This window comes from Thunnus thynnus, chromosome 5 (assembly GCF_963924715.1).
Source record: "Thunnus thynnus chromosome 5, fThuThy2.1, whole genome shotgun sequence".
Classification (NCBI taxonomy): Eukaryota; Metazoa; Chordata; class Actinopteri; order Scombriformes; family Scombridae; genus Thunnus; species Thunnus thynnus.
Window position 1 is genome coordinate 32,277,458 of NC_089521.1, and position 22,776 is coordinate 32,300,233.

General features: G+C 36.8%; 3 protein-coding genes across 3 annotated transcripts; all 3 read left to right on the plus strand.

Annotated features, from left to right (window-relative positions):
• Window positions 1–3,724: 3,724 nt before the first annotated feature.
• On the plus strand, window positions 3,725–5,751 carry LOC137183610 (gamma-crystallin M2-like). The gene is made up of 3 exons (XM_067590785.1): window positions 3,725–3,788; window positions 4,488–4,730; window positions 5,427–5,751. The coding sequence occupies exons 1-3, from the start codon at window positions 3,756–3,758 to the stop codon at window positions 5,703–5,705; spliced, it is 555 nt and encodes a 184-aa protein (XP_067446886.1). The 5' UTR covers window positions 3,725–3,755; the 3' UTR covers window positions 5,706–5,751.
• Window positions 5,752–9,767: 4,016 nt separating this feature from the next.
• Window positions 9,768–13,566, plus strand: LOC137183611 (gamma-crystallin M2-like). The gene is made up of 3 exons (XM_067590786.1): window positions 9,768–9,842; window positions 11,005–11,247; window positions 13,151–13,566. The coding sequence occupies exons 1-3, from the start codon at window positions 9,810–9,812 to the stop codon at window positions 13,427–13,429; spliced, it is 555 nt and encodes a 184-aa protein (XP_067446887.1). The 5' UTR covers window positions 9,768–9,809; the 3' UTR covers window positions 13,430–13,566.
• Window positions 13,567–19,539: 5,973 nt separating this feature from the next.
• LOC137183613 (gamma-crystallin M2-like) lies at window positions 19,540–21,300 on the plus strand. The gene is made up of 3 exons (XM_067590787.1): window positions 19,540–19,639; window positions 20,586–20,828; window positions 20,970–21,300. The coding sequence occupies exons 1-3, from the start codon at window positions 19,610–19,612 to the stop codon at window positions 21,246–21,248; spliced, it is 552 nt and encodes a 183-aa protein (XP_067446888.1). The 5' UTR covers window positions 19,540–19,609; the 3' UTR covers window positions 21,249–21,300.
• The last annotated feature ends 1,476 nt before the right edge of the window (window positions 21,301–22,776 follow it).

Here is a 22,776-nt window from a genome sequence, read left to right on the forward strand (position 1 = left end):
AGAAACAGTTCATAAACACTATAATGTAATAAGCAGGGAGAGAAAGTGTTTTTAGATATGTATATATGCTGTATAACATAATTTACAATACAAGCATATGAAATATGTTAGTTATTATATAACCGATTATGTATACAAGACATATAATTGTTAACAAAGGGCTGTTTGGTGCCCTAGGCGGAACGTCCACTGGCAGCCCTGGGGGAATCAATAAAGGGAGAGTAAGGGGGGTGGGTGTGATCATGGGGGGATCCATAGTGTTGATGATGATCAGCCTGGGGGAAGAAGCTGTTGAGCAGTCTAGAAGTCTTGATATTTGTGCCTAAATTCATTCCTGTCCTGACCCCGTTTTATGATCTAATATTTATTTTGACTCTAATTTTCCTTCATTATACAATTTGCAGGGCACATTGTGTTAAAATGAGAAAACCTCTTCACATGTTTTACAGCAGAATACCCCTGCATTTAGAAAATATTGTTTCCTATGAATGTTATGGAATCTGTTTCTGGACTTTTTGTGTTTTGGGGTTTTTTGGTGTTGCTGTGTGTGTTTTGAATGTGCTCTGGGTTACAAATTGTTTGTGATAATTGCATTTGCCATTTGTGTTTCTTTGTGTAGTGCTCGAGCTTGGTATTGTTTTTCCTTTGAGTCCAGAAGGGTGTACTACGAAGGAAGTTCAACATATCCAGGCTTTCTTTGTGTGAGCTGGCTCAATAAACCCTAACCTTTCACTGAGAGATAAGTTGTATCATGACAGAGGTTATCAACTTTCTTTGCTGCCCATATTCAGAGCTCTTAAACTTTTAATTTGATGCAGCAGATTTAAACATTATACTCTTAAACATTAGACTGTGTCCCATAATGAAGGATAAGTGGACATAACTTTAGCTTTTGGCCAAATTAAAGTGAAATTAATTTTATAGATTGAATATTATCTGTGATAAATACCAATAGAGTAATCAATTTTCTTTTTCATTTACAGTTTGATATAATTTAACAAAATCCCTAACCCATTGCACGGTTACAAATTTACAATGACATATCAAAGCAATGGTAAGTATGATAAAAGACTAATCAGTTTTCTAATCTGTGTTCTAATAGCTGCAGTACCAGCAGAGTTAAATGGACTTGGCAGCAAATCAGGTGGTTAGTGAAAGGAAAAACATAGTCTCCTCCAAGTTTATGACAATAAAAAGGGGGAAAAGAAATCTAAGGAAAGGATCACTGCTTTCTTCACCTGTTCTTCCGCCAAAGAAAAGAAGGAACTTGTCATTGGCAGAAAGTCAGAACCCCACTGCTTCAGAAATGTGCGCACGCTGCGTTTGAAACAGCTGTACTGTATTTTGAAACAGTCGATAAAATTCAGTAAATAGTGAAACTGTCCATTTCATTACTTTATATTCATGTAGGCTAATAAACATACAAATGTCAATTAGATGGTATTCTGCATGAAAAAACTGGTTATAGTAATCATCCACTTGTAGTGATATTTGACCTGGACAGACGTGATCACTATAAGTGGTTTCCACTGTACTTATATCCTTCTCCAGTTTCTTCATCACCAAATGCAACTTCCTAATTTTTAACTTTCAGTGATGGTTGTAAATTGAACTGAATTGAATTGAAAATCCTGTGAAAGAGAAAATGTGTCAAAGAGTAGCTGATTATGCAGTTGGTAAGTTGGTTCTCTTAAGTTGTCTATACTATGTTTTTAAACATGCATCTGATATTATCCAGCCTACTATAATAACTACTATAGCCATAGTCTGTGATCTGAATGTTCATTCATTAACAAATAAAGATAAAACCATAAATATGGACAAGCGCTGCTCTTCACTTTTCTGACTAGATTGATCCTGCCCGTCCGGGGGATCATACCATCAACCTTCTAATTATAAACTCACTCCTCTAACCTTTAAGCCATCACTAGCAACCTACATAGGACTGTATAATTTAGGATTTTAATCTGCCCGAAATTTTGTGCCAGGCCATCTCCCTCACCTTGTTAATTGCAGCAGTATTGCCCTTTTTGGTGATGACTCCTTTATATTCTTCATATACTTTCATCAGCAGGGTTTGTTCCGCTGCTGAGGTAAACACCGCTCTAGTTTTCCTTTCTTTTTCCAACATAGTATCTTCTTTTTGACAATTGATCGTTCTGAGCTGCTTGTGTCCTCCATGCACACGCACACTGCAAGCTTATTCAAGCCTGGCTAGAGTTAGCGTTGACTAGATACGGCTAAGCTGCGTTAGTGGAACAGCTTGAGCCTCCAGTGAAAGTTAACGTTATTTCTAGGTTACAGTTACAATGGATAGGCGATGTTGAATTCATTCAGCCAGTACGTAAAGGGGCGGTGACATCATGGCTGCATTGCCATGACTCCCGGTGGTGTAGGTGCGTCTCTGCCAATGAGAAACGATTTCACACCAAGGTGCGAACTGAGCGAAGCGTGTTGGGAAATGGAGTCTGTTTTGGACTCCCTTTGTTTGATTGTTATCCTTGTTATCAGGCTTTGTGACTGCATGAAGGCCTGCCTTTGTCTCATACACATAGATTGTGAGGCCCAACAACAGTCTCATGGGGTTGTGATTATAACATAATTTCTGACAGTAGAACATGTCTTTAAACATATGTTTAACATAGGCAACTGTGCAAATCAGGTTCATTTAATCCAGACAGAAAAACGTAGGAGGTGTCATAATGTGTTCCAAACAGATGGAAAGGTGTGAGTGTATATGCAGATTGAGGTGGTGACGGAGGGTAAAGGAACGCAGGAGAATGACTGGATATTCAGTCCAATGATTAGCATGAAATCCTCCTGTAAAAGCCACAAAGTGTGACATGAACCCATGCTGGTTCTGCTTTACAAAGTTCACATTTTTACATTTAAAATATTATCACACATACAAACCACAGAGGATATTCTTTTTTTTCTAATGCTGGACGACATTTAGACAACAGATTCACGTTCAAATCAATCACTAAAAATTACTCAATATCAGGTCACTATAGCAGCAACACAAAACTGGGTTAATGTTATCCAGAAATCCACTTAAGAGGTTGTTTTGACCCAATTTTAGTTTTATTTTACTGTCGGGTTATTTACCCAAACTAAATCAATCCTATTCTTTTCAAATTGACATGTCACAGTTTGTTGTTGATTGTTAACAGTGGTGGAAGAATTACTCAGATCCTTTACTTAAGTAAAAGTACAAAAGTATTATCAGCTAAATTCAGTTATTCCATTCACTTCTGTTTGCCACTGCCAATTATTAAACCAAATTTGAAGGTTAATATCTGACACTGCACTGTAACTTTTATTCTACTGTTTTATCTGTCTTATTTTATTTTAGCTTATTTTTATTTCCAATTTAAGACTTTTTAATTGTATTTAAATGTCTTTTTACATTGCCTTGTGTTGCTTTTGTATTCTGTCTTAATGCCTTTTGTGTTTTATGTAAAGCACTGAGATATTCAAGTAAAGTACAAGCACCTAAAAATTGTACATTAATTGAGTAAATGTACTTAGTTACATTCCACCTCTGATGAATGACTTGTGTATCTTCTGAATGTAATATGCACATCGTTTTACTGGTCAAAGTCAACCCAGTGTTGTACTGGTACTATGGTGCTTTGTGTGTCTCTGCGGACTCAGCGCTCTGAAACACAAAGCAGCTCGATGTTCAGGTGTATAAAAGCTGTGAGCTCAGACAGGTATGAAGCACACCAACAGCACTTAGACAACACACGAACATGTCCACCACCGACATGAACATGAGGAGCAAGGTAAGTCCCAGAATGCATTGCTTCTCTACATTTTATTTTGAAAAACAAGCACACACACAGGAGTGAGATCAGCTGGAAAACACATATCTTGTAAGTCTGAAAGTCACACGACTTTCCAACCTTTGAAGCTAGATAACAGTAGAGACTGATCACCTGATCAGGCTGACAATTTATTGATTATTACACAGTAGTTAAGTACATTTACTCAAGAACTGTACTTAAGTACAATTATGAAATACTTGAGTATTTCCATTTGATGTTACTTTATACTTCCACTCCACTACATTTCAGAGGGAAATATTGTACTTTCTACTCCACTACATTTATTTGACAGCTTTAGTTACTTTTCAGATGAAGATTTGACACAATGGATAATATAACAAGCTTTTAAAATACAACACATTGTTAAAGATGAAACCAGTGGTTTCCAACCTTTTTGGCTTTTGACGTCTTACAAAAAGCAGTGTGTAGTCGGGGTCACATTTCACATGTCTATGAGTTGTTAACAGCTCCACCAAATAGTGATTTTACCCTCTAAACTTCTCACATGCTTTCATTTCAATAAATGTTCAAATGAACCAATATTTCCAATATTTATTTCAAACTAGCTTGTAATGTACTTGTAACGGAGTAAAGCTGTGACCAGTGATTATTTTCATGTATACAATATATATAACGACTCTTCTGTCTCTGTCTCAGATCGTCTTCTACGAGGAGAGGAACTTCCAGGGTCGTTCCTATGAGTGCAACAGTGACTGCCCTGACATGTCCTCCTTCCTGAGCAGGTGTCAGTCCTGCAGGGTGGAGAGAGGCTGCTTCATGGTCTATGACCGCACCAACTTCATGGGCAACCAGTACTTCCTGAGGAGGGGCGAGTACTCCGACTACATGAGCATGATGGGAATGAGCGACTGCATCAGGTCCTGCCGCATGATCCCCATGGTAACCACACCACCAATCACATTACAGCCCTGACATCTTCATCAGTCTGAATCAGTTTAGACCCCACCTGACCAATCAGACTGCAGCCATTGATTTTGTAGTTTTTATAACGTCACTGTTTGATGACTGACAGTCTTGTTTCTCACTCTTCTGTGACTGAATCAGTGTCAGAGGAATTACAGCCACATTGGACGATTCTGCAGCTCATGATTTATGTCTTTTAAAGTAAGACTTTCACAATGTAAGGATGTGGAGGTCGGAGTGGTGGAACGACAAGTAGCATGTATGACTTTCATACATGGTGACCAGAGTTTAGAGCTGCAACTAATAACTATTCTCATTATCAATTAATCTGTCGATTATTTTCTCGATTAATCGATTAGTTGTTTGGTCTATAAAATGTCTGTTTCCAAAACCCAAGATGGCATCCTCAAATATCTTGTATTGTCCCAATGAACAGTCCACAACCAAAAGACATTCAGTTTGTTGTCATAGAATAATGAAGAAACCAGATTTTGAACCTTTCCTTTAACGTCAACCCCATACTGTGTACTTTGATCAGGTGTCCACATACTTCTGGCTATGTAATGTATTTAGGTACAAATAAGGACTGATCTAAATTAACTGCCAAGAACAATGCGTTCTACTGACACTGACTGATTATTGATTACTGATGAGTGGCTCCATGTGTTGCAGCACCGTGGATCTTTCAGGATGAAGATCTACGAGAGGGAGAACTTCGGAGGCCAGATGTCTGAGCTGATGGACGACTGCGAGGACATCATGGAGCGTTTCCGCATGTCCAACTGCATGTCCTGTAACGTGATGGAGGGACACTGGCTGATGTTCGAGCAGACCCAGTTCAGAGGCAGGATGGTGTACATGAGGCCCGGAGAGCACAGGACCTTCATGAACCTGGGCATGGGCAGCATGAGGTTCATGAGCATGAGGCGCATCCTGGACTCCTGCTACTAGACACTGTTAACACTGACAAATAATAAAGTGCTGTTTGTGTAAATAAGGTTTACTGTCTGTTTCATGAGCCGCAACACAAAGAGTAAAGAACAGAAATGATCCGATTAAAAACGCTATGTAAATAATAACCAAAGAAAGCTAAAGCTATTCTTTCGTTTGTATTTGGATCCCCATTAGCTTCCACAAAGTGTTTGCTGGGCTTCCTGAGCCCACGACAACAACAACAATCTCAATAAAACAAGAAAGGACAAAACAAACATAGATCACAAAAGAAGTGAAAATAATTTGACATATAATAATGAAGACAATAGAAACTAGCAGTAAAAACAAAACCAAAAGTGTCAAAATAAAAGACAACAAAAAGAAAATGAAATCAAAATGTTTCCAATAACTAAAAGTAACATCTGAACTAAAACTGAATCTAGTTATTGATTTTTATATGTTATCTTTCATGTAAAAGTATTATTCCACATCTTTGAATGAAGCAGCAGCTCTAAATTTTTATTCCAGGACTCCACTAGAGTAGCTTTGCATGATTCACAGTTCAATAAACTCATTATTTCTCTTATACTGGCCCTTTATGCAGCCTCTTAGTTCAGCCTCTGTCTCTAACAGGAAGTCTTAGCTCCTGTCTCTTTAAGGCCCCCCTCCCGATGAGCCAACTCTGTTCTGATTGGCCAGCTTTATGTGTCAGAGGCATGTTAAGTTACCGCTGATGCAAACCCAACATTTCGTGCTGTACTGCCTCATATTACACATGACTAAATAACGGGTGACTTTTATTGTGAAGAATTTACAGGAAATGAAACGTGTTCCTCACTGAATTAGCAGAGCTCTGTTAGCAGCACTAAAAACCTGATGCAACATATGGAGATATTTGAAGCTCTTTGTTCAGCAGATCAGTTTGAAATAATGCAGGGAGGAATAGTACAAGCAGAAACAGCCAATGTAATGATGATGTTTGATGAAGAGCTGCAGTTGACCAGCACACCTTCAACAGGGAGATGTGTAATGGAGTCATAGCTCAGCGTGACTACCCCCAAAACAATGGAAAAATGCCATAAAGTTGGCAGAGCGGAGCAGTGAACTCACACACTGTGAGTGGAGCAGATGACAATATAAAACTCCATCACGAGTCGATGTCGTCTTGGTCTGAAAGTAGAAAAAAACTGTTGGAAACTGAGTGTTCAGAGCAGTCTGAAGTTGGTGCTTTTCGCTCACAGGCAAAACGTCCACTGGCACCCCTGAGGGATCGATCAAGGGAGAGTAAGGGGGGTGGGCATGATTGTGGGGGGATTCACAGTGTTGATGATCCTGACAGCCTGAGGGAAGAAGCTGTTGAGCAGCCTGGAAGTCTGAGTATTTGTGCCTAAATTCATTACTGTCCTTACACTGTTTTATGATCTAATATTTATTTTGATTCCAATTTTCCTTCATTATACGGCTTCCAGCGCACATTGTGTTAAAACACCTCTTCATATGTTTTACAGCAAAATACCTCTGCATTTAGAAAATACTGTTTCCTATGATTGTCATGGACTCTGTTTCTGGACTTTCTGTGTTTTGGTATTGCTCTGTGTGTGTTTTAAACATCCTCTGGGTTACAAATTGTTTGTGATAACTGCATTTGCCATTTGTGTTTCTTTGTGTAGTTCTTGAGCTTGGCATTGTTTTTCCTTTGAGTCCTGAGGCCTGTACTATGAAGCAGGATTTGGGGTTAGCGAGGTAACTTCAAGTTTAACTCTGGGTTTTCAGGGTTACAACAATGATTCAGCTCTTACCAGGGTACATCACCAATCAGATCACTGGGAATAAAGAGTCATCATTCCTACAGGATCCCGATATGGACAAAAGTCCTGAGGTTACAATAAAGTGACAAGTAAAAAAGAGCAACAATATCTTTATAGGTCAGTGGAAACATTTCACTCTTCCAGGCTTTCTATTTCCACTCTGGCTTTAAAACAGAGCTTCTAACAAATGGAGAGATCCTTTATAACACTAAACACATGACAATGATTTTAACTGCATTTTAATTGTACAAAGTTGATTTTATCCCCGGAGTGACAGCTGACAGTGTGGATGATTTTACACTTTGATTCCATCACTGCAGCTCAGAATAACATGAGACACCTGTGTGATGATAACTGGAAATAAAAACCAAAGATTGTCTTTTATTGGACAAATAATCCACTCACTGTTAATGGACTCCCATGATTATAAATGCAACATTTGGGTCAGATACTACTCATCAGTCATTAACTACTTTTCCACTCTTTGTTTCAGTAACAGAGACAGTCTGGTATTACTTTTAAGTTTTTTTATGTGACATATTCAGAATGGTTTCTTCGTCATCAACTAAATAGAAAAAAACACTCAAATTAGAGTTAAGTCAGATATAATAATTCCTATATGTATTGTAAGCCAACCTATTTTTAATGTGTGGATATTATTCCTACTGTTTCTACATCTTCTTATACTGCTGTATGATTTGCGGTAGATTTAATAAAGAGAACAAACACAACAACTGTCTTTCTGGTATTTATTCAAGCATTTGCAAATGGGCTCAAGCTTACAGAGATCAAACGTCACTATGGCTAAGAGAAAAAAAACTCCTCTAAGTTACCTTATATTTATAGAAGTGAGTGAGTATGTAAAGGTATAGGTGTTTGCACAACTGTGTCTAGAACAAACCAAACAAACCAAACAAACCAGGTCTGTGGTTAGTCTGAGAGGAACTTAACCTATGTGCATGTTCCATCACTGGAATGCAGCGCGTAGCCACTAAGGTCACAAAGGGTCAATCCACTATTTATTTTCTGCAACAAAGAAGCAAAATAAAAGTAAACTTGTATTTTTCCACATGAGATTACAGGCTATTGTTTGCAGGAGAATGACTGGATATTCAGTCCAATGATTAGCATGAAATCCTCCTCTAAAAGCCACAAAGAGTGACATGAACCCATGCTGGTTCTGCTTTACAAAATTGATGTTTTTACATTTAAAGTGTTATCACACATACAAACCACAGAGGATGTTTGATTGTTTTTTTTTCTAACACTTGATGACATTTAGACAACAAATTTATGTTCAAATCACTCACTCAACATCAGGTCAATATAGCAGCAACAAAATACTGGGTTAATGTTATCCAGAAATCCCTTCAAGACAAGAGGTTGTTTTAGTTATATTTTACTGTTGAATAAAACTAAATCAACTATATTCTTTTCAAACTGAAATGTCACAGTTTGTTATTGATTGTTAACAGTGGTGGAAGGAGTACTCAGATCCTTTACTTAAGTAAAAGTATAGAATTATTATCAGCTAAATTCACTTAAAGTATTAAAAGTAAAAGTGCTCATTTTGTAGGAAATCAGTGGCTGTGACTGATAACTGTTAAATCAGCTGGGTAAAGGGCAGAAGATAAAACACAGTTCTGCCACACAAAGTTTGGTTCATTTTTCACTTTTCTCCAAATTTTGGTTTTTGTCAAACATTGGAAAGTTTTACCTCTTTGGGCCTCAGACAATTATTCATTTGGTAGAACTGCTAACAACTCAAACATCTGTAACATGACAATGAGTCAATAGTACACACAGGGGTTATGAGCCAAAAAGGTTTACCAAAGGCAAAACAAAAACAAATGGTTTAATTTTTTAACATTTTTTTAATGTTATAAGCTTATCATATATTATTTAACGTAAAATCTTCATCTGAAAAGAAACTAAAGCTGTCAAATTAAGGTAGTGGAGTAGAAAGTACAATATTTCCCTCTGAAATGTAGTGGAGTGGAAGTATAAATTAACATAAATGAAGATAGTCAAGTAAAGTACAAGTACCTACATATTGTACATAAATACAGTACTTGAGTAAATGTGCTTATTTACATTCCACCACTGATGAATGACTTGTGTATCTTCTGAATGTCATATGCACATCGTTTTACTGGTCAAAGTCAACCCAGTGTTGTACTGGTACTATGGTGCTTTGTGTGTCTCTGCTGACTCAGTGCTCTGAAACACAAAGCAGCTCGATGTTCAGGTGTATAAAAGCTGTGAGCTCAGACAGGTATGAAGCACACCAACAGCAGGCAGGCAGTACACGAACATGTCCACCACCGACATGAACATGAGGAGCAAGGTAAGTCCCAGAATGCATTGCTTCTCTACATTTTATTTTGAAAAACAAACACACACACAGGAGTGAGATCAGCTGGAAAACACACATCTCTGAGTCTGAGAGTCACATGACTTTCCAACCTCTGAAGCTAGATAACAGGAGAGACTGATCAGTATTGATACTCACCCAATCAGGCTGATAATGTATTGATTATTATACAGTAATCAAGTACCGTATTAAAGTACAATTATGAAGTACTTGAGTATTTCCATTTGATGCTACTTTATACTTCCACTCCACTACATTTCAGAGGGAAATATTGTACTTTCTACTCCACTACATTTATTTGACAGCTTTAGTTACTTTTCAGATGAAGATTTGACACAATGGATAATATAACAAGCTTTTAAAATACAACACATTGTTAAAGATGAAACCAGTGGTTTCCAACCTTTTTTGGCTTTTGACGTCTTACAAAAAGCAGTGTGTAGTCGGGGTCACATTTCACATGTCTATGAGTTGTTAACAGCTCCACCAAATAGTGATTTTTCCCTCTAAACTTCTCACATGCTTTCATTTCAATAAATGTTCATATGATCCAATATTTCAGCAAAAATCAAAGATTAGAGAAAAAGTCCAAAAACTGAAAACAGATTTGTGTATCAGAACTTAGTTTTTTCTTCTTTCCTCTCCCATTAATCATCTCACGACCCCTCACATTTATCTGCTGACCCTTTGGAGGGGCCCCGACCCCTAGGTTGGGAACCACTGGACTAAACTAGCTAACTGTATATAAAGTAGTTGAAACTAGCTCCACCTCCAGCAGCTACAACAGTAACATGCTGCTCTAACACTGATGCTTCACTATTAATAATCTAATGATGTCATATATAATAATATATCAGTCAGAGGGACCAAATCACTACTTTTACTACAATACTTTAACTACATCAAGCTCATAATACTTATGTACTTTTACTGCAATATTTTAACTACATCAAGCTGATAATACTTATGTACTTTTACTGCAATATTTTAACTACATCAAGCTGATAATACTTATGTAATTTTACTTACGTAGGATTTTTCATGCAGGACTTTTACTTGTAATGGAGTAAAGCTGTGACCAATGATTATTTTCATATATACAGTATAGACAACAACTCTTCTGTCTCTGTCTCAGATCGTCTTCTACGAGGAGAGGAACTTCCAGGGTCGTTCCTATGAGTGCAACAGTGACTGCCCCGACCTGTCCACCTTCCTGAGCAGGTGTCAGTCCTGCAGGGTGGAGAAAGGCTGCTTCATGGTCTATGACCGCACCAACTTCATGGGCAACCAGTACTTCCTGAGGAGGGGCGAGTACTCCGACTACATGAGCATGATGGGAATGAGCGACTGCATCAGGTCCTGCCGCATGATCCCCATGGTAACCACACAACCAATCACATTACAGACTGACTGACAGTAAGACTTTCACAATGTAAGGACGTGGAGGTCGGAGTGGTGGAAGGACGAGTAGCACGTCTGACTTTCATACACAGTGACAAGAGTTTAGAGCTGCAACTAACAACTATTCTCATTATCAATTAATCTGTCAATTATTTTCTTGATTAATCAATTAGTTGTTTGGTCTATAAAATGTCAGATAATGGTGAAAAGTGTCGATCACTGTTTTCAAAGCCCAAGGTGGCGTCCTCAAATACCTTGTATTGTCCTGATGAACAATCCACAACTGAAAGATATTCAGTTTACTGTCAAAGAATAACAAAGAAACCAGAAAATATTCATATTTGAGAAGCTGAAATCAGAAAATTTGATTTTTTTTCTTAAAAAAATATTCCAAACGATTAATCGATAATCAAAATAGTTAAATTGTGACCTTCAGGAAGAGCCCAACATTTTGGGAAACACTGTCTTCTTTTCTGAGAGTCAGATGTTTGGATGGACATCAGGGTCAGCTCAATATGGAGCTGAAGTCAGGTGTGGTTAGCTTAGCTTAGCATAAAGACTGGAAACGGGGGAACAGCTAGCCTGGCTCTGTCCAAAGGTTACAAAATCCGGCACCTGTAAAGCTCACTGATTAACATGATATATCTTAATTTTTTTATCTGTGCAAAAACTAAAATGTAAAAATGTATAGTTCTGCGCCTGAAACCACAAACAAATAAGAAAGCCAACAAGTGTACTTATTGTATTCTCCAATCATCCTTTAATTAAGTGTTTTGATCATAGTTTATTCTCCATAACCACCATCTTTCTCCAACATGAACCAGACTGTAGTTACCACAAGCAGATGATGTAGAAAGAGAGGATTTTAAAAACGCTGGCAGGGTAAATCCAACCAGGTGTAACAGTAAAGTTTATTCTTCAGCATTCATAGAATAAACATGTTTTGTTAATGTGATCGTGAGTTCTGAATATTGTCGAGTAAGAAAAATAATTATTCTGTCATTGAGACCAAAAGCTTCTCAGGAAATATGTTGTCCCTTTCATGTGTGACTCTTTCCTACAACACTATGTTAAATTTATATATTTGTTTATCTAATTGGTATAAAACTTATCCCACTGATCTGTTTTCTAAGTTAAAAGGTTAGATTTTTTTTAAGTTTTGCTTATGCTTTTGCTAAGATAAAAAAAAAAAAACAGTTCACACAGTCTGCTCCTTAGGATAAATACTGTATACTATTTGTCCAAAAGTATATCGACAGTCCTGTCCACGGTTTGGTCTAGGCCTCTTAGTTTCAGCAAAAAATTACATTTGACACAAAGTGTTCTACTTTTGTGCCGACAGTTTTGTCTCGTTTCCCATTTCAACATTAAACATAAAGACTTCAGATAGTGTTTCCCTGTTGGAAGTATAGTAAGAAAAACAGGGACTTTGGCACTAAAAAAGACTGTAACGTTGAAAGATATCTACTTGATTTGACATATATGGATGACTGAAGCTTCACATTAGCTTCAGGAAAACTTTTAAATACAGAAGGAGGACTGTGGATTTTGTCCCCCATCACTTAAGTTGTAATTGCATTATGAAGGGATCTTCTAATGGTCAGCATGAAGAAGAGGAATGATTACAGCAAGAAAAATCTGTTTTGATGTTCATTTGGTTTCCTAACTGTTGTGTTAAGACAGACTTGAAAAATTTTGAACCTATCCTTTAACCTCAACCCCATAGAATGTACTTTGATCAGGTGTCCACATACTTCTGGCTATGTAATGTATTTAGATAAAAATAAGGACTGATCTAAATGAACTCCCAAGAACTCCTCATGTGTTCTACTGACACTGACTGATTATTGATTACTGATGAGTGGCTCCATGTGTTGCAGCACCGTGGATCTTTCAGGATGAAGATCTACGAGAGGGAGAACTTCGGAGGCCAGATGTCCGAGCTGATGGACGACTGCGAGGACATCATGGAGCGTTTCCGCATGTCCAACTGCATGTCCTGTAACGTGATGGAGGGACACTGGCTGATGTTCGAGCAGCCCCAGTTCAGAGGCAGGATGGTGTACATGAGGCCTGGAGAGCACAGGACCTTCATGAACCTGGGCATGGGCAGCATGAGGTTCATGAGCATGAGGCGCATCCTGGACTCCTGCTACTAGACACTGTTAACACTGAGAAATAATAAAGTGCTGTTTGTTTAAATAAGGTTTACTGTCTGTTTCATGAGCCGCAACACAAAGAAACAGAAATTATCAAATTAAAGATGCTATGTAAATACTAACCAAAGAAAGCTAAAGCTATTCGTCTGTTTTTTATTTGGATCCCCATTAGCTTCCACAATGTGTTCACTGGGCTTCCTGAGCTCCACAAAACAACACCGACAATCTCATTAAAACAAGAAAGGACAAAACAAACATAGATCAGAAAAGAAGTGACAATAATTTGACGTATAATAATGAAGACAATAGAAACTAGCAATAAAAACAAAAACAAAAGTATCAAAATAAAAAACAAAAAGAAAATGAAATCAAATGTTTCCAATAACTAAAAGTAACATCTGAACTAAAATTTAATGTACTTATTGATTTTTCTACATTATCTTTGATGTAAAAATACTATTCCACATCCCTGAATGAAGCAGCAGCTTTAAAGGGGACCTATTATGTTCATTTCCAGCTCTAAACCTTTATTCCAGGAATCAACTAGAGTAGCTTTGCATGATTCACAGTTTAATTAATTCATTATTTATCTTATACTGGCCCTTTATGCAGCCCCTCAGTTTAGCCTCTGTCTCTAACAGGCAGTCTTAGCTCCTGTCTCTTTAAGGCCCCCCTCCCGATGAGCCCACTCTGTTCTGATTGGCCAGCTTTATGTATCAGAGGCATGTTAAGTTACCGCTGATGCAAACCCAATATTTCCTGCTTTACTGCTTCATATTAAACATGACTAAATAATAGGAGACTTTTATTGTGAAGAATTTACAGGAAATTAAATGTGTTCCTCACTAAATTAGTGGAGCTTCGTTAGCGTTAACATATGGAGATATTTGAAGCTCTTTGTTCAGCAGATCAGTTCGAAATAATGCAGGGAAGAATAGTACAAGCAGAAACAGCCATAGTGATGATGATGTTTGATGAAGCGCTGCAGATGCCTAGCACACCTCCAACAGGTAAACTACTCATTTTATTTTGCCCTGATGTGTAATGGAGTCATGGCTTGTCGTGACTACCTCCAAAACAATGGAAAAATGCCATAATATTAGCGGAGCAGAGCAGTTAACTCACTCTCTGTGAGTGAAGCACATGACCATTTAAATAATTATGCAACGAGTTGGTGTCTGCTTGGGCTGAAAGTCCAAACACTGTTGGAAACCAAGTGTTCAGAGCAGTCTGAAGTTGGTGCTTTTTGCTCACAGGGATTAGTTCTACATACGTTTACCTCATTATTTGACATGTTGACCACATTTAATATGAACATCCAATGTTGTAACATTATATATATAACTGAAAATCAGGAAAAAGCATAATAGGTCCCCTTTAAGTCCAGTCATGCTAAACTCATGCTAATGCTAACTATCTTAGCAGATGTTCAGTAGCTGCCATCTCGCTTGAGTGAAATTCATGTGATTCTGTGCATCATTCAACATCAATAAGCAGCATAGAAACAGTTCATAAACACTATAATGTAATAAGCAGGGAAATAAAGTGTTTGTACATATGTATATATGTTGTATAATATAATTTACAGAACAAGAATATGAAATATGTTAGTATTTATATACCAGATGATTTACACAAGACATACAACTGTTAACAAAGGGCTGTTTGGTGTTCTAGGCAAAACGTCCACTGGCACCCCTGACGGAGTCAGGCCTGTACTACGAAGCAGGATTTGGGGTTAGCGAGGTAACTTCAGGTTTAACTCTGGGTTTTCAGGGTTACAATAGTAATTCATTTCTTACCAGGGTACATCACCATGGTAAAATATGATGAACAGCTAACCTGCTCTGGAGCAGGTTAACTTCAGAGGATCAGATCACAACCTATCAACACCCTGACCATTGACCAATCAGATCACTGGAAATAAAGAGTCATCATTCCTACAGGATCCCGATATGGACAAAAGTCCTGAGGTTACAATAAAGTGACAAGTAAAAAAGAGCAATATATATCTTTATAGATCAGTGGAAACATTTTATTCTTCCAGGCTTTCTATTTCCACTCTGGTTTTAAAACAGAGCTTCTAACAAATGGAGAGATCCTTTATAACACTAAACACATAACGATGATTTTAACTGCATTTTAATTGTACAAAGTTGATTTTATCCCCGGAGTGACAGCTGACAGTGTGGATGATTTTACACTTTGATTCCATCACTGCAGCTCAGAATAACATGAGACACCTGTGTGATGATAACTGGAAATAAAAACCAAAGATTGTCTTTTATTAGACAAATAATCCACTCACTGTTAATTGACTCCCATGATTATAAATGCAACATTTGGGTCAGATACTACTCATCAGTCATTAACTACTTTTCCACTCTTTGTTTCAGTAACAGAGACAGTCTGGTATTACTTTTAAGTTTTTTTATGTGACATATTCAGAATGGTTTCTTCGTCATCCAACGAAATAGTTAAAAATACTAATTAAGTCATATATACTAATTCCAACATGTATTAAGCCTTAGCCTACTTTTAATATGTGGAAATCATTTCTAGTGTTTCTACATCTTCTTATTCTGTTGTATGATTTGTGGTAGAATTTTCTGTATTTAATAAAGAGATCAAACACAACAACTGTCTTTCTGGTATTTATTCAGGCATTTGCAAATGGGCTCAAGCTTACAGAGATCAAAGGTCTCTACGGCTAAGAACAAAAAACTCCTATAAGTTTTTACATTTAAAGTATTATCACATATACAAACCACAGAGGATGTTCTTTTTTTTCTAATGGTGGATGACATTTAGACAACAGATTTATATTCAAATCAATCACTAAAAATCACTCAACATTGGGTCAATATAGCAGTAACGCAATACTGGGTTAATGTTACCCAGAAATCCACTCAAGACAAGAGGTTATTTTAGTTTTATTTTACAGATCCATAACTTACACATGTCTCTTATCTCCTCTATCCACCTCTTATAGGTGATGGTCAGCAAAGCTTCTACCAAGTTGAACACTACGTTCAGATCAGTTCATATAGCAAACCAAACAACACTCACTGACAGATTACATTAAAAGGTTCACATCAATAAATGTATTTTTTTAGTTTTTTTTTTAATACATTAATCAATGTATTTTAAAAAAATCACTTACAGTATTCCTCATCAAGTTACCTGTTAAAGCTAATGACTCATTATTCAGCACGACTTAAAGGATAAGGCTTTCTAATTTTTCTTATTGTCAACAAATCTCATGTTTGGAGCCAAACCAAGAACAAACCACATCCTCGTTCATGCACAGTGGCCTCGTTATGACATGGAAATACTTTCCAGAGACTGAAAACATAATCGCCGGTATTAGTCTTTGGAGACGTTTCTATACTAAAGTAACCAAACTCTTCACAATGCAGGAACATGTCACCCAGTGCAGCGATGTGGCTCACTGACTTGTTTTTGATAGTTTTGGACATAACAATGGAGGTCTACGGCACAGAGGAATAAGATATATCAGGCTTTGGATACACACACAATACTTGTAAGTAGATCAGTTCATTGTTGGTTTGTCTCTAAACATGAGATTTGTTGACAATAAGAAAAACATAGAAAATCACCAGCAACATCCTTTAACCTTTATATAGCACACATTATTATTATTATTATTATTATTACTTAATCTATTTGATATCTGCTCAGTTGGACATTTTTAATTAACTTTTATCCATTTAAACATTTTAATATAATGCAAGCTCAAATAAGCATACACATTCTTGTTCTTAACTTGAAATATATATTCTTATTCATGATTATTTTATTCTATTATGTTCTACTCTCATATTTTACTTAATCTTAGTGTGCTCTTCTGTGTCTTATTCTGCTTTTTTCTTGTCTCTGTGCTGTATCACCAAGTCAAGTTCCTGTTTACATTGTATATTTGGCAAATAAAATGATTCTGATTCTGATATTATATGTTCATATTATATTTATATATGTTTTCACATTATGCTTGATTATATTAAATGTGCAAACACACTAATATAAATATAACTATCTGTTGATTATCAGTAAACTGTTGGTGTCTACAAACATGTTGATGGTCATAAAGATTTCTGACTTTGATTGAATTGTTGTCTGTGAATATTTTTATTTTCCTCTGCTCTGTTTGATCTGATCTTTTATTGATACTTTGGGTTCATGAGATTATTTTTTAAATTTACAAACTATGCTTCACTTTTTCCTTCTTCAGTAATTCAAACCCTGCCCACCACTCAGCATCTATAAGCAGCATAGAAACAGTTAATAAACATTATTATGTAATTAGCAGATAAAAGTGATTGTATATATGCTGTATAATAATATAATTTACATGAATATGAAATATGTTAGTATTTATATAATTATCAGCACCAGTTACAGAGGATTTATTTATAACTATTAACAAAACTCTCCATATATCCACAGTAGAAAACAATGTAAACGCAAGGCTCATGTAAATCCCACTAATTATAACCTTGTAACATCTTAAAACATAACATACCAACCATAAATGAAGCAGTCCGCTACTTATGGTGTGAGGATAAGCTATCAATTACAATTCTAGTCTCATATATTTCCTGTTGATGCTGTGTTAACATAAGCTGCTGTAACTCTGTTAGCCCTCATTTAGTAATGGGAGTTATGACATCTGCCCTCAGGCACAACCCTAAACTCAATTTTATTCTTATGAATATGAATTAAACTAAATACACAAACTAAACATAACATATTAAAAACATACCAGGCTGTTCTCTCCATGCCAATAAACATCACTCAAAAAAAACTGGCCCATGGTTCAGTTGAACCTAAAATCTGACTAAATGCATTATGAATACATTATATTGTGTTATAAACTATAAATAAAGTCATGATGGTTTTCTCTCATTTAAAAAAAAAACGTTTGGATATTTTCAGGTTGTAATTTTCTGACTTAACTTGATTTGTAAAATCAATCTTTATCTTCTTTAGTTTAACATGTGACAAGTTTATTTCTGAAAAAAGTATCTTTCTTTTTCTTTCTAAATTTTAACATTGACATTTTTCATATTTCTGCTCAGCAGCAACACTTTATGTCCCCTTTTTATCATTAATAATCAGTATATAAACAGTTAAAAATGGTTTATAACACACTATAATGTAGTTATAAGCAGATATAAAGCCATGTTTAAATGTTTATTCATATACATTATTTTTTAACAATTATAAAAATATGTCTTCATAGCAAAATTTTAACAATTTTGCTATGAAGACATATTTTATGTGATTGAAGCTGTGTTTTACAAAATTGTCATTCTTTATCTGTTTATACTGTTTAGGCCCATAAGTGCGGCCTCCACTTATGGGTGTCCACAGGAGGACAAATACATCAACAAACACTTATATCACTACACTACATTGTGGCTTACACTGTGTGTTATACACCATTTACAATAATGATAAATAAAGTCTTACCTTCTTAAAATGTAGCTAAGTCTATTTTTCTTCGGTGTCTTTTTGAAGATGTCTTGTTTTGTTTTTACATTTTAAAGTTTATATTTTTCATATTTCTTGTTCAACAGAAATGTGAAATTAACTGTTTTATCTGTTTTCTGTTTGCATCTTTCATAAAACACACAAAATGTTTCTAAAGAACACTTTTTTTAGTCTCTCTCTTCACAAATATATAATCAATTATTGAGTCCTCAAGTCAGATTGATTTGACTTGTTTCAATCTGCTACAAATTCCAACAGAAATGTTTAAAGATTTCCAGAAAATCAAATGTAGTTGTTGTTTGTGGACAGAGAGAGGGAGAGAGAGAGAGAAAGAGTCAGCTGAGTGTTGGTAAAAGTTTGTGTGTTTTAAGACAACAGTTCAGAGTGTGAATGTGACTGACAGCTTCATTGTCTTCAGGTTTGTTGTTCCAGAATGAATGAGAGAGAGAACTGAAGGAGACACAGAGCTGCAGGCCGTTGCTCTTTGTCTGAAATGCCGATTGTGAAGCTGAACACTGAGCGGCTCTTTTATGGCACGTTGCTGGCTCAGGCTGTTTGGACAAAAGGCTACAGCTGTTCAGGTGCTATAAAGAGCAGCAGCTGCTCACAGGTAACACACAAAAAACACTAAATAGCAGCAGCAACAGCAATCAGCTGAGCAGCAACATGACTTCCAGCAGCAACATGATGAGCAGGGTGAGAACGCACACAAACTCTGTCTAATCTAATCTAACTTAGACAGACTTTAACTTCAGCTGGTTCAGTTTTTTTTTTTTTTTTACTGATGTTTTATACAATTACAGGCTTTTCACTCTTTCTAATTACCACAGAGATGTCATTTTCAGAATACAAAAATACCATAAATTACTGTGTCAGAGTTACTGAACATGTTCCAGGGCAGATTGTATTTAAAAATAATTTCACACAGTTTGAAACAGTTTGATTTGTGCTTTGATCACACAGTAAATAACTTTTTATTAACGAAAAGAGCAGTTTCACTGTTGCTGAGACATTCTGATACTTATTAATGTTAAATATCTATAGTGTAAAATGTTTCTGAGTGACAGTCAGTGAGTCTGTAGCTTGTATTTCTTTATATCAGTACTTCCTCTTTGCTCAAACTGTTGATACTCAAGAAAATGTACAAACATGAAGATTATCAGAAGGTTTTATAGTCTTTTTTTCTGGATTTATGGATGTTTATCAGTGATGGACATCAGAGATATTGATCTCTAATCAGAGATATCCTCAGAAAGTCTGCATCACGCTGATTGTAGAAATATGTTGTATAATGGGCGATTTTTAACATCCAAATTGCGTAAAATGGGCTGTAAGGTTTACAAAGAACAACTGTTTGGTTGTATCTTATTGCTGAGTTATAAATAGTCAAATCATTAATCAGCAAATGCTTGTTTATAAAGCATCAGTACATTATGAATTATCATTAATAAAGCTATTTGTTATAGCTTATAAACCCTTTGTAATGGTGATTTATTGAGCAGTGGAAAATAAATAAACAAAAAGCACTTCAGTTGTAAAATAATTAGTCTCTTTTTCCAGTCAGAATGAGTGAGTTTTTTCACACAGACAGAAAGATGTATTATGATGAATCTAGCAGGTTATTGATCTGTCTCTGTCTCAGATCGTCTTCTACGAGGAGAGGAACTTCCAGGGTCGTTCCTATGAGTGCAGCAGCGACTGTGCCGACATGTCCTCCTACCTGAACAGGTGTCAGTCCTGCAGGGTGGAGAGAGGCTGCTTCATGGTCTATGACCGCACCAACTTCATGGGTAACCAGTACTTCCTGAGGAGGGGCGAGTACTCCGACTACATGAGCATGATGGGAATGAGCGACTGCATCAGGTCCTGCCGCATGATCCCCATGGTAACCACACAACCAATCACATCACAGTCCTGACATCTTCATCAGTCTGAATCAGTTCAGAAACCATCTGACCAATCAGACTGCAGATTACACACATCCTATTATTATTATCCCATTATTGATTGAGTCCATGTGTTGCAGCACCGTGGATCTTACAGGATGAAGATCTACGAGAGGGAGAACTTCGGAGGCCAGATGTCCGAGCTGATGGATGACTGCGATGACATCATGGAGCGTTTCCGCATGTCCAACTGCATGTCCTGTAATGTGATGGAGGGACACTGGCTGATGTACGAGCAGACCCAGTTCAGAGGCAAGATGGTGTACATGAAGCCTGGAGAGTACAGGAACTTCATGAACCTGGGCATGGGCAGCATGAGGTTCATGAGCATGAAGCGTATCATGGACTCTAATTATTAGAGTCACCATGGAAACATTGAAATATCAATAAAGTGCGTTTTGTGCTAACAAAGTTTCCTGTCTGTTCTGTTGGATAAGAAGCTGCTGTGCTTACTGAGTTTTGCAGTTTTAGCTGAGAATTGAGGACAAATATAAACATTAAAGACTACAATCTACAGTTATTATTATTATTATTAATAATAAATCAAATCATAAAAACATATATCACAAGTTATGATTAAATTTATTGAGTGAGAGCAACTTAAATGAGAGAATGCTGATTAGAATAAACAAGACAAATTTAAAATGACAAGAACACAGAATGTGTATTACACCTGAAAAGGACACGTTTTTATTCAGTTAGTTTAGAATTTGTGAATGCAATGATGGACTTATGTCCAAAATATAAACAAAATATGTTCATATTGGCATGAATGAATAAAAATGTGTGTTTGCTGTGTGTGGAATAATAATAAGGGAAGATATTTTTACCAAGAACAAGTTTTTTTAGTGTTTTTCTATATTCACTGTTAATATAATATATTAACAGTTACAATCGGTGATACACATACTGTATCTTTGTTGCCATTAGATGATTCCTCCGCAGAGTAGGATACAGTAGAACAGCATGAGGCATAGAATGAAGTAGAGTAGACTTGTTGATCTCCTCCACCTTTAAACATACTACAAAATCATGGCTGAGTGCTCAGGACCAAAAGGCTCCAAAACCAACACAAATCAGAAGGCTAAACCACATGACATCAGAAGGTACGCAAGTGATGTCACTACACCTGCAGGTCACCACCGTCTCTCCGTCCTGCGAGTCAAACAGTCAGCAGCTGTCATTCATATGAAATGTTTTTATAGTTGTTTTGAACATCTTCATTTGAAGGCGCAGTGAAAAGCCAACCGTTAAGAGAGGGGAAAGGGACATAGAGATAGGATGAGTGGCTCAGTCATCAGGAAAGACCTCAGAGTATAGACGCTGTTCCATCATAATGAAAAGGGTCTTATTTGGAGACGTCCTTGTGAAGTTGTTCAGGGCACATACAACAGGGAGGAGAACCTGGGGCAGACCCAGAATACATGGGAGGGATTATATATCCTGGGGATCCCCAAATAAGAGCTAGAAGACATGGCTGAGGAGAAGGATGTTTGAGCTTCCTTGGCATAGACTGTAAAAAAATATGGATGTAGTCACTATGACATGACCCATTGGTTTGTGGGCTGCCGTTTTGAAGCCACGAGTTGTGACTTTCGCCAATCTTGGATTTTTGGAGCCAGATATTTGGACAAGAGGGTGGTGCTGACTCTAACATTAGCTCCTAGTTTGGTAAGCATGGGGCATTTACAGTTGATGGTTACTGTGATAATGCTAATGGTAATTTTCACCAGCGAAAAACAGGCCTAAAACCATTCAAACTAGATGTACTTACTGGAAAAACTGAACATCTGACTCCTTAGAGCAGGGGTTCTCAACTGGTCTCCCACTGGGACCCACATTTTCCCATGGTCCATGGGTCCCATGGTTTACAGAATTCAAACAAAG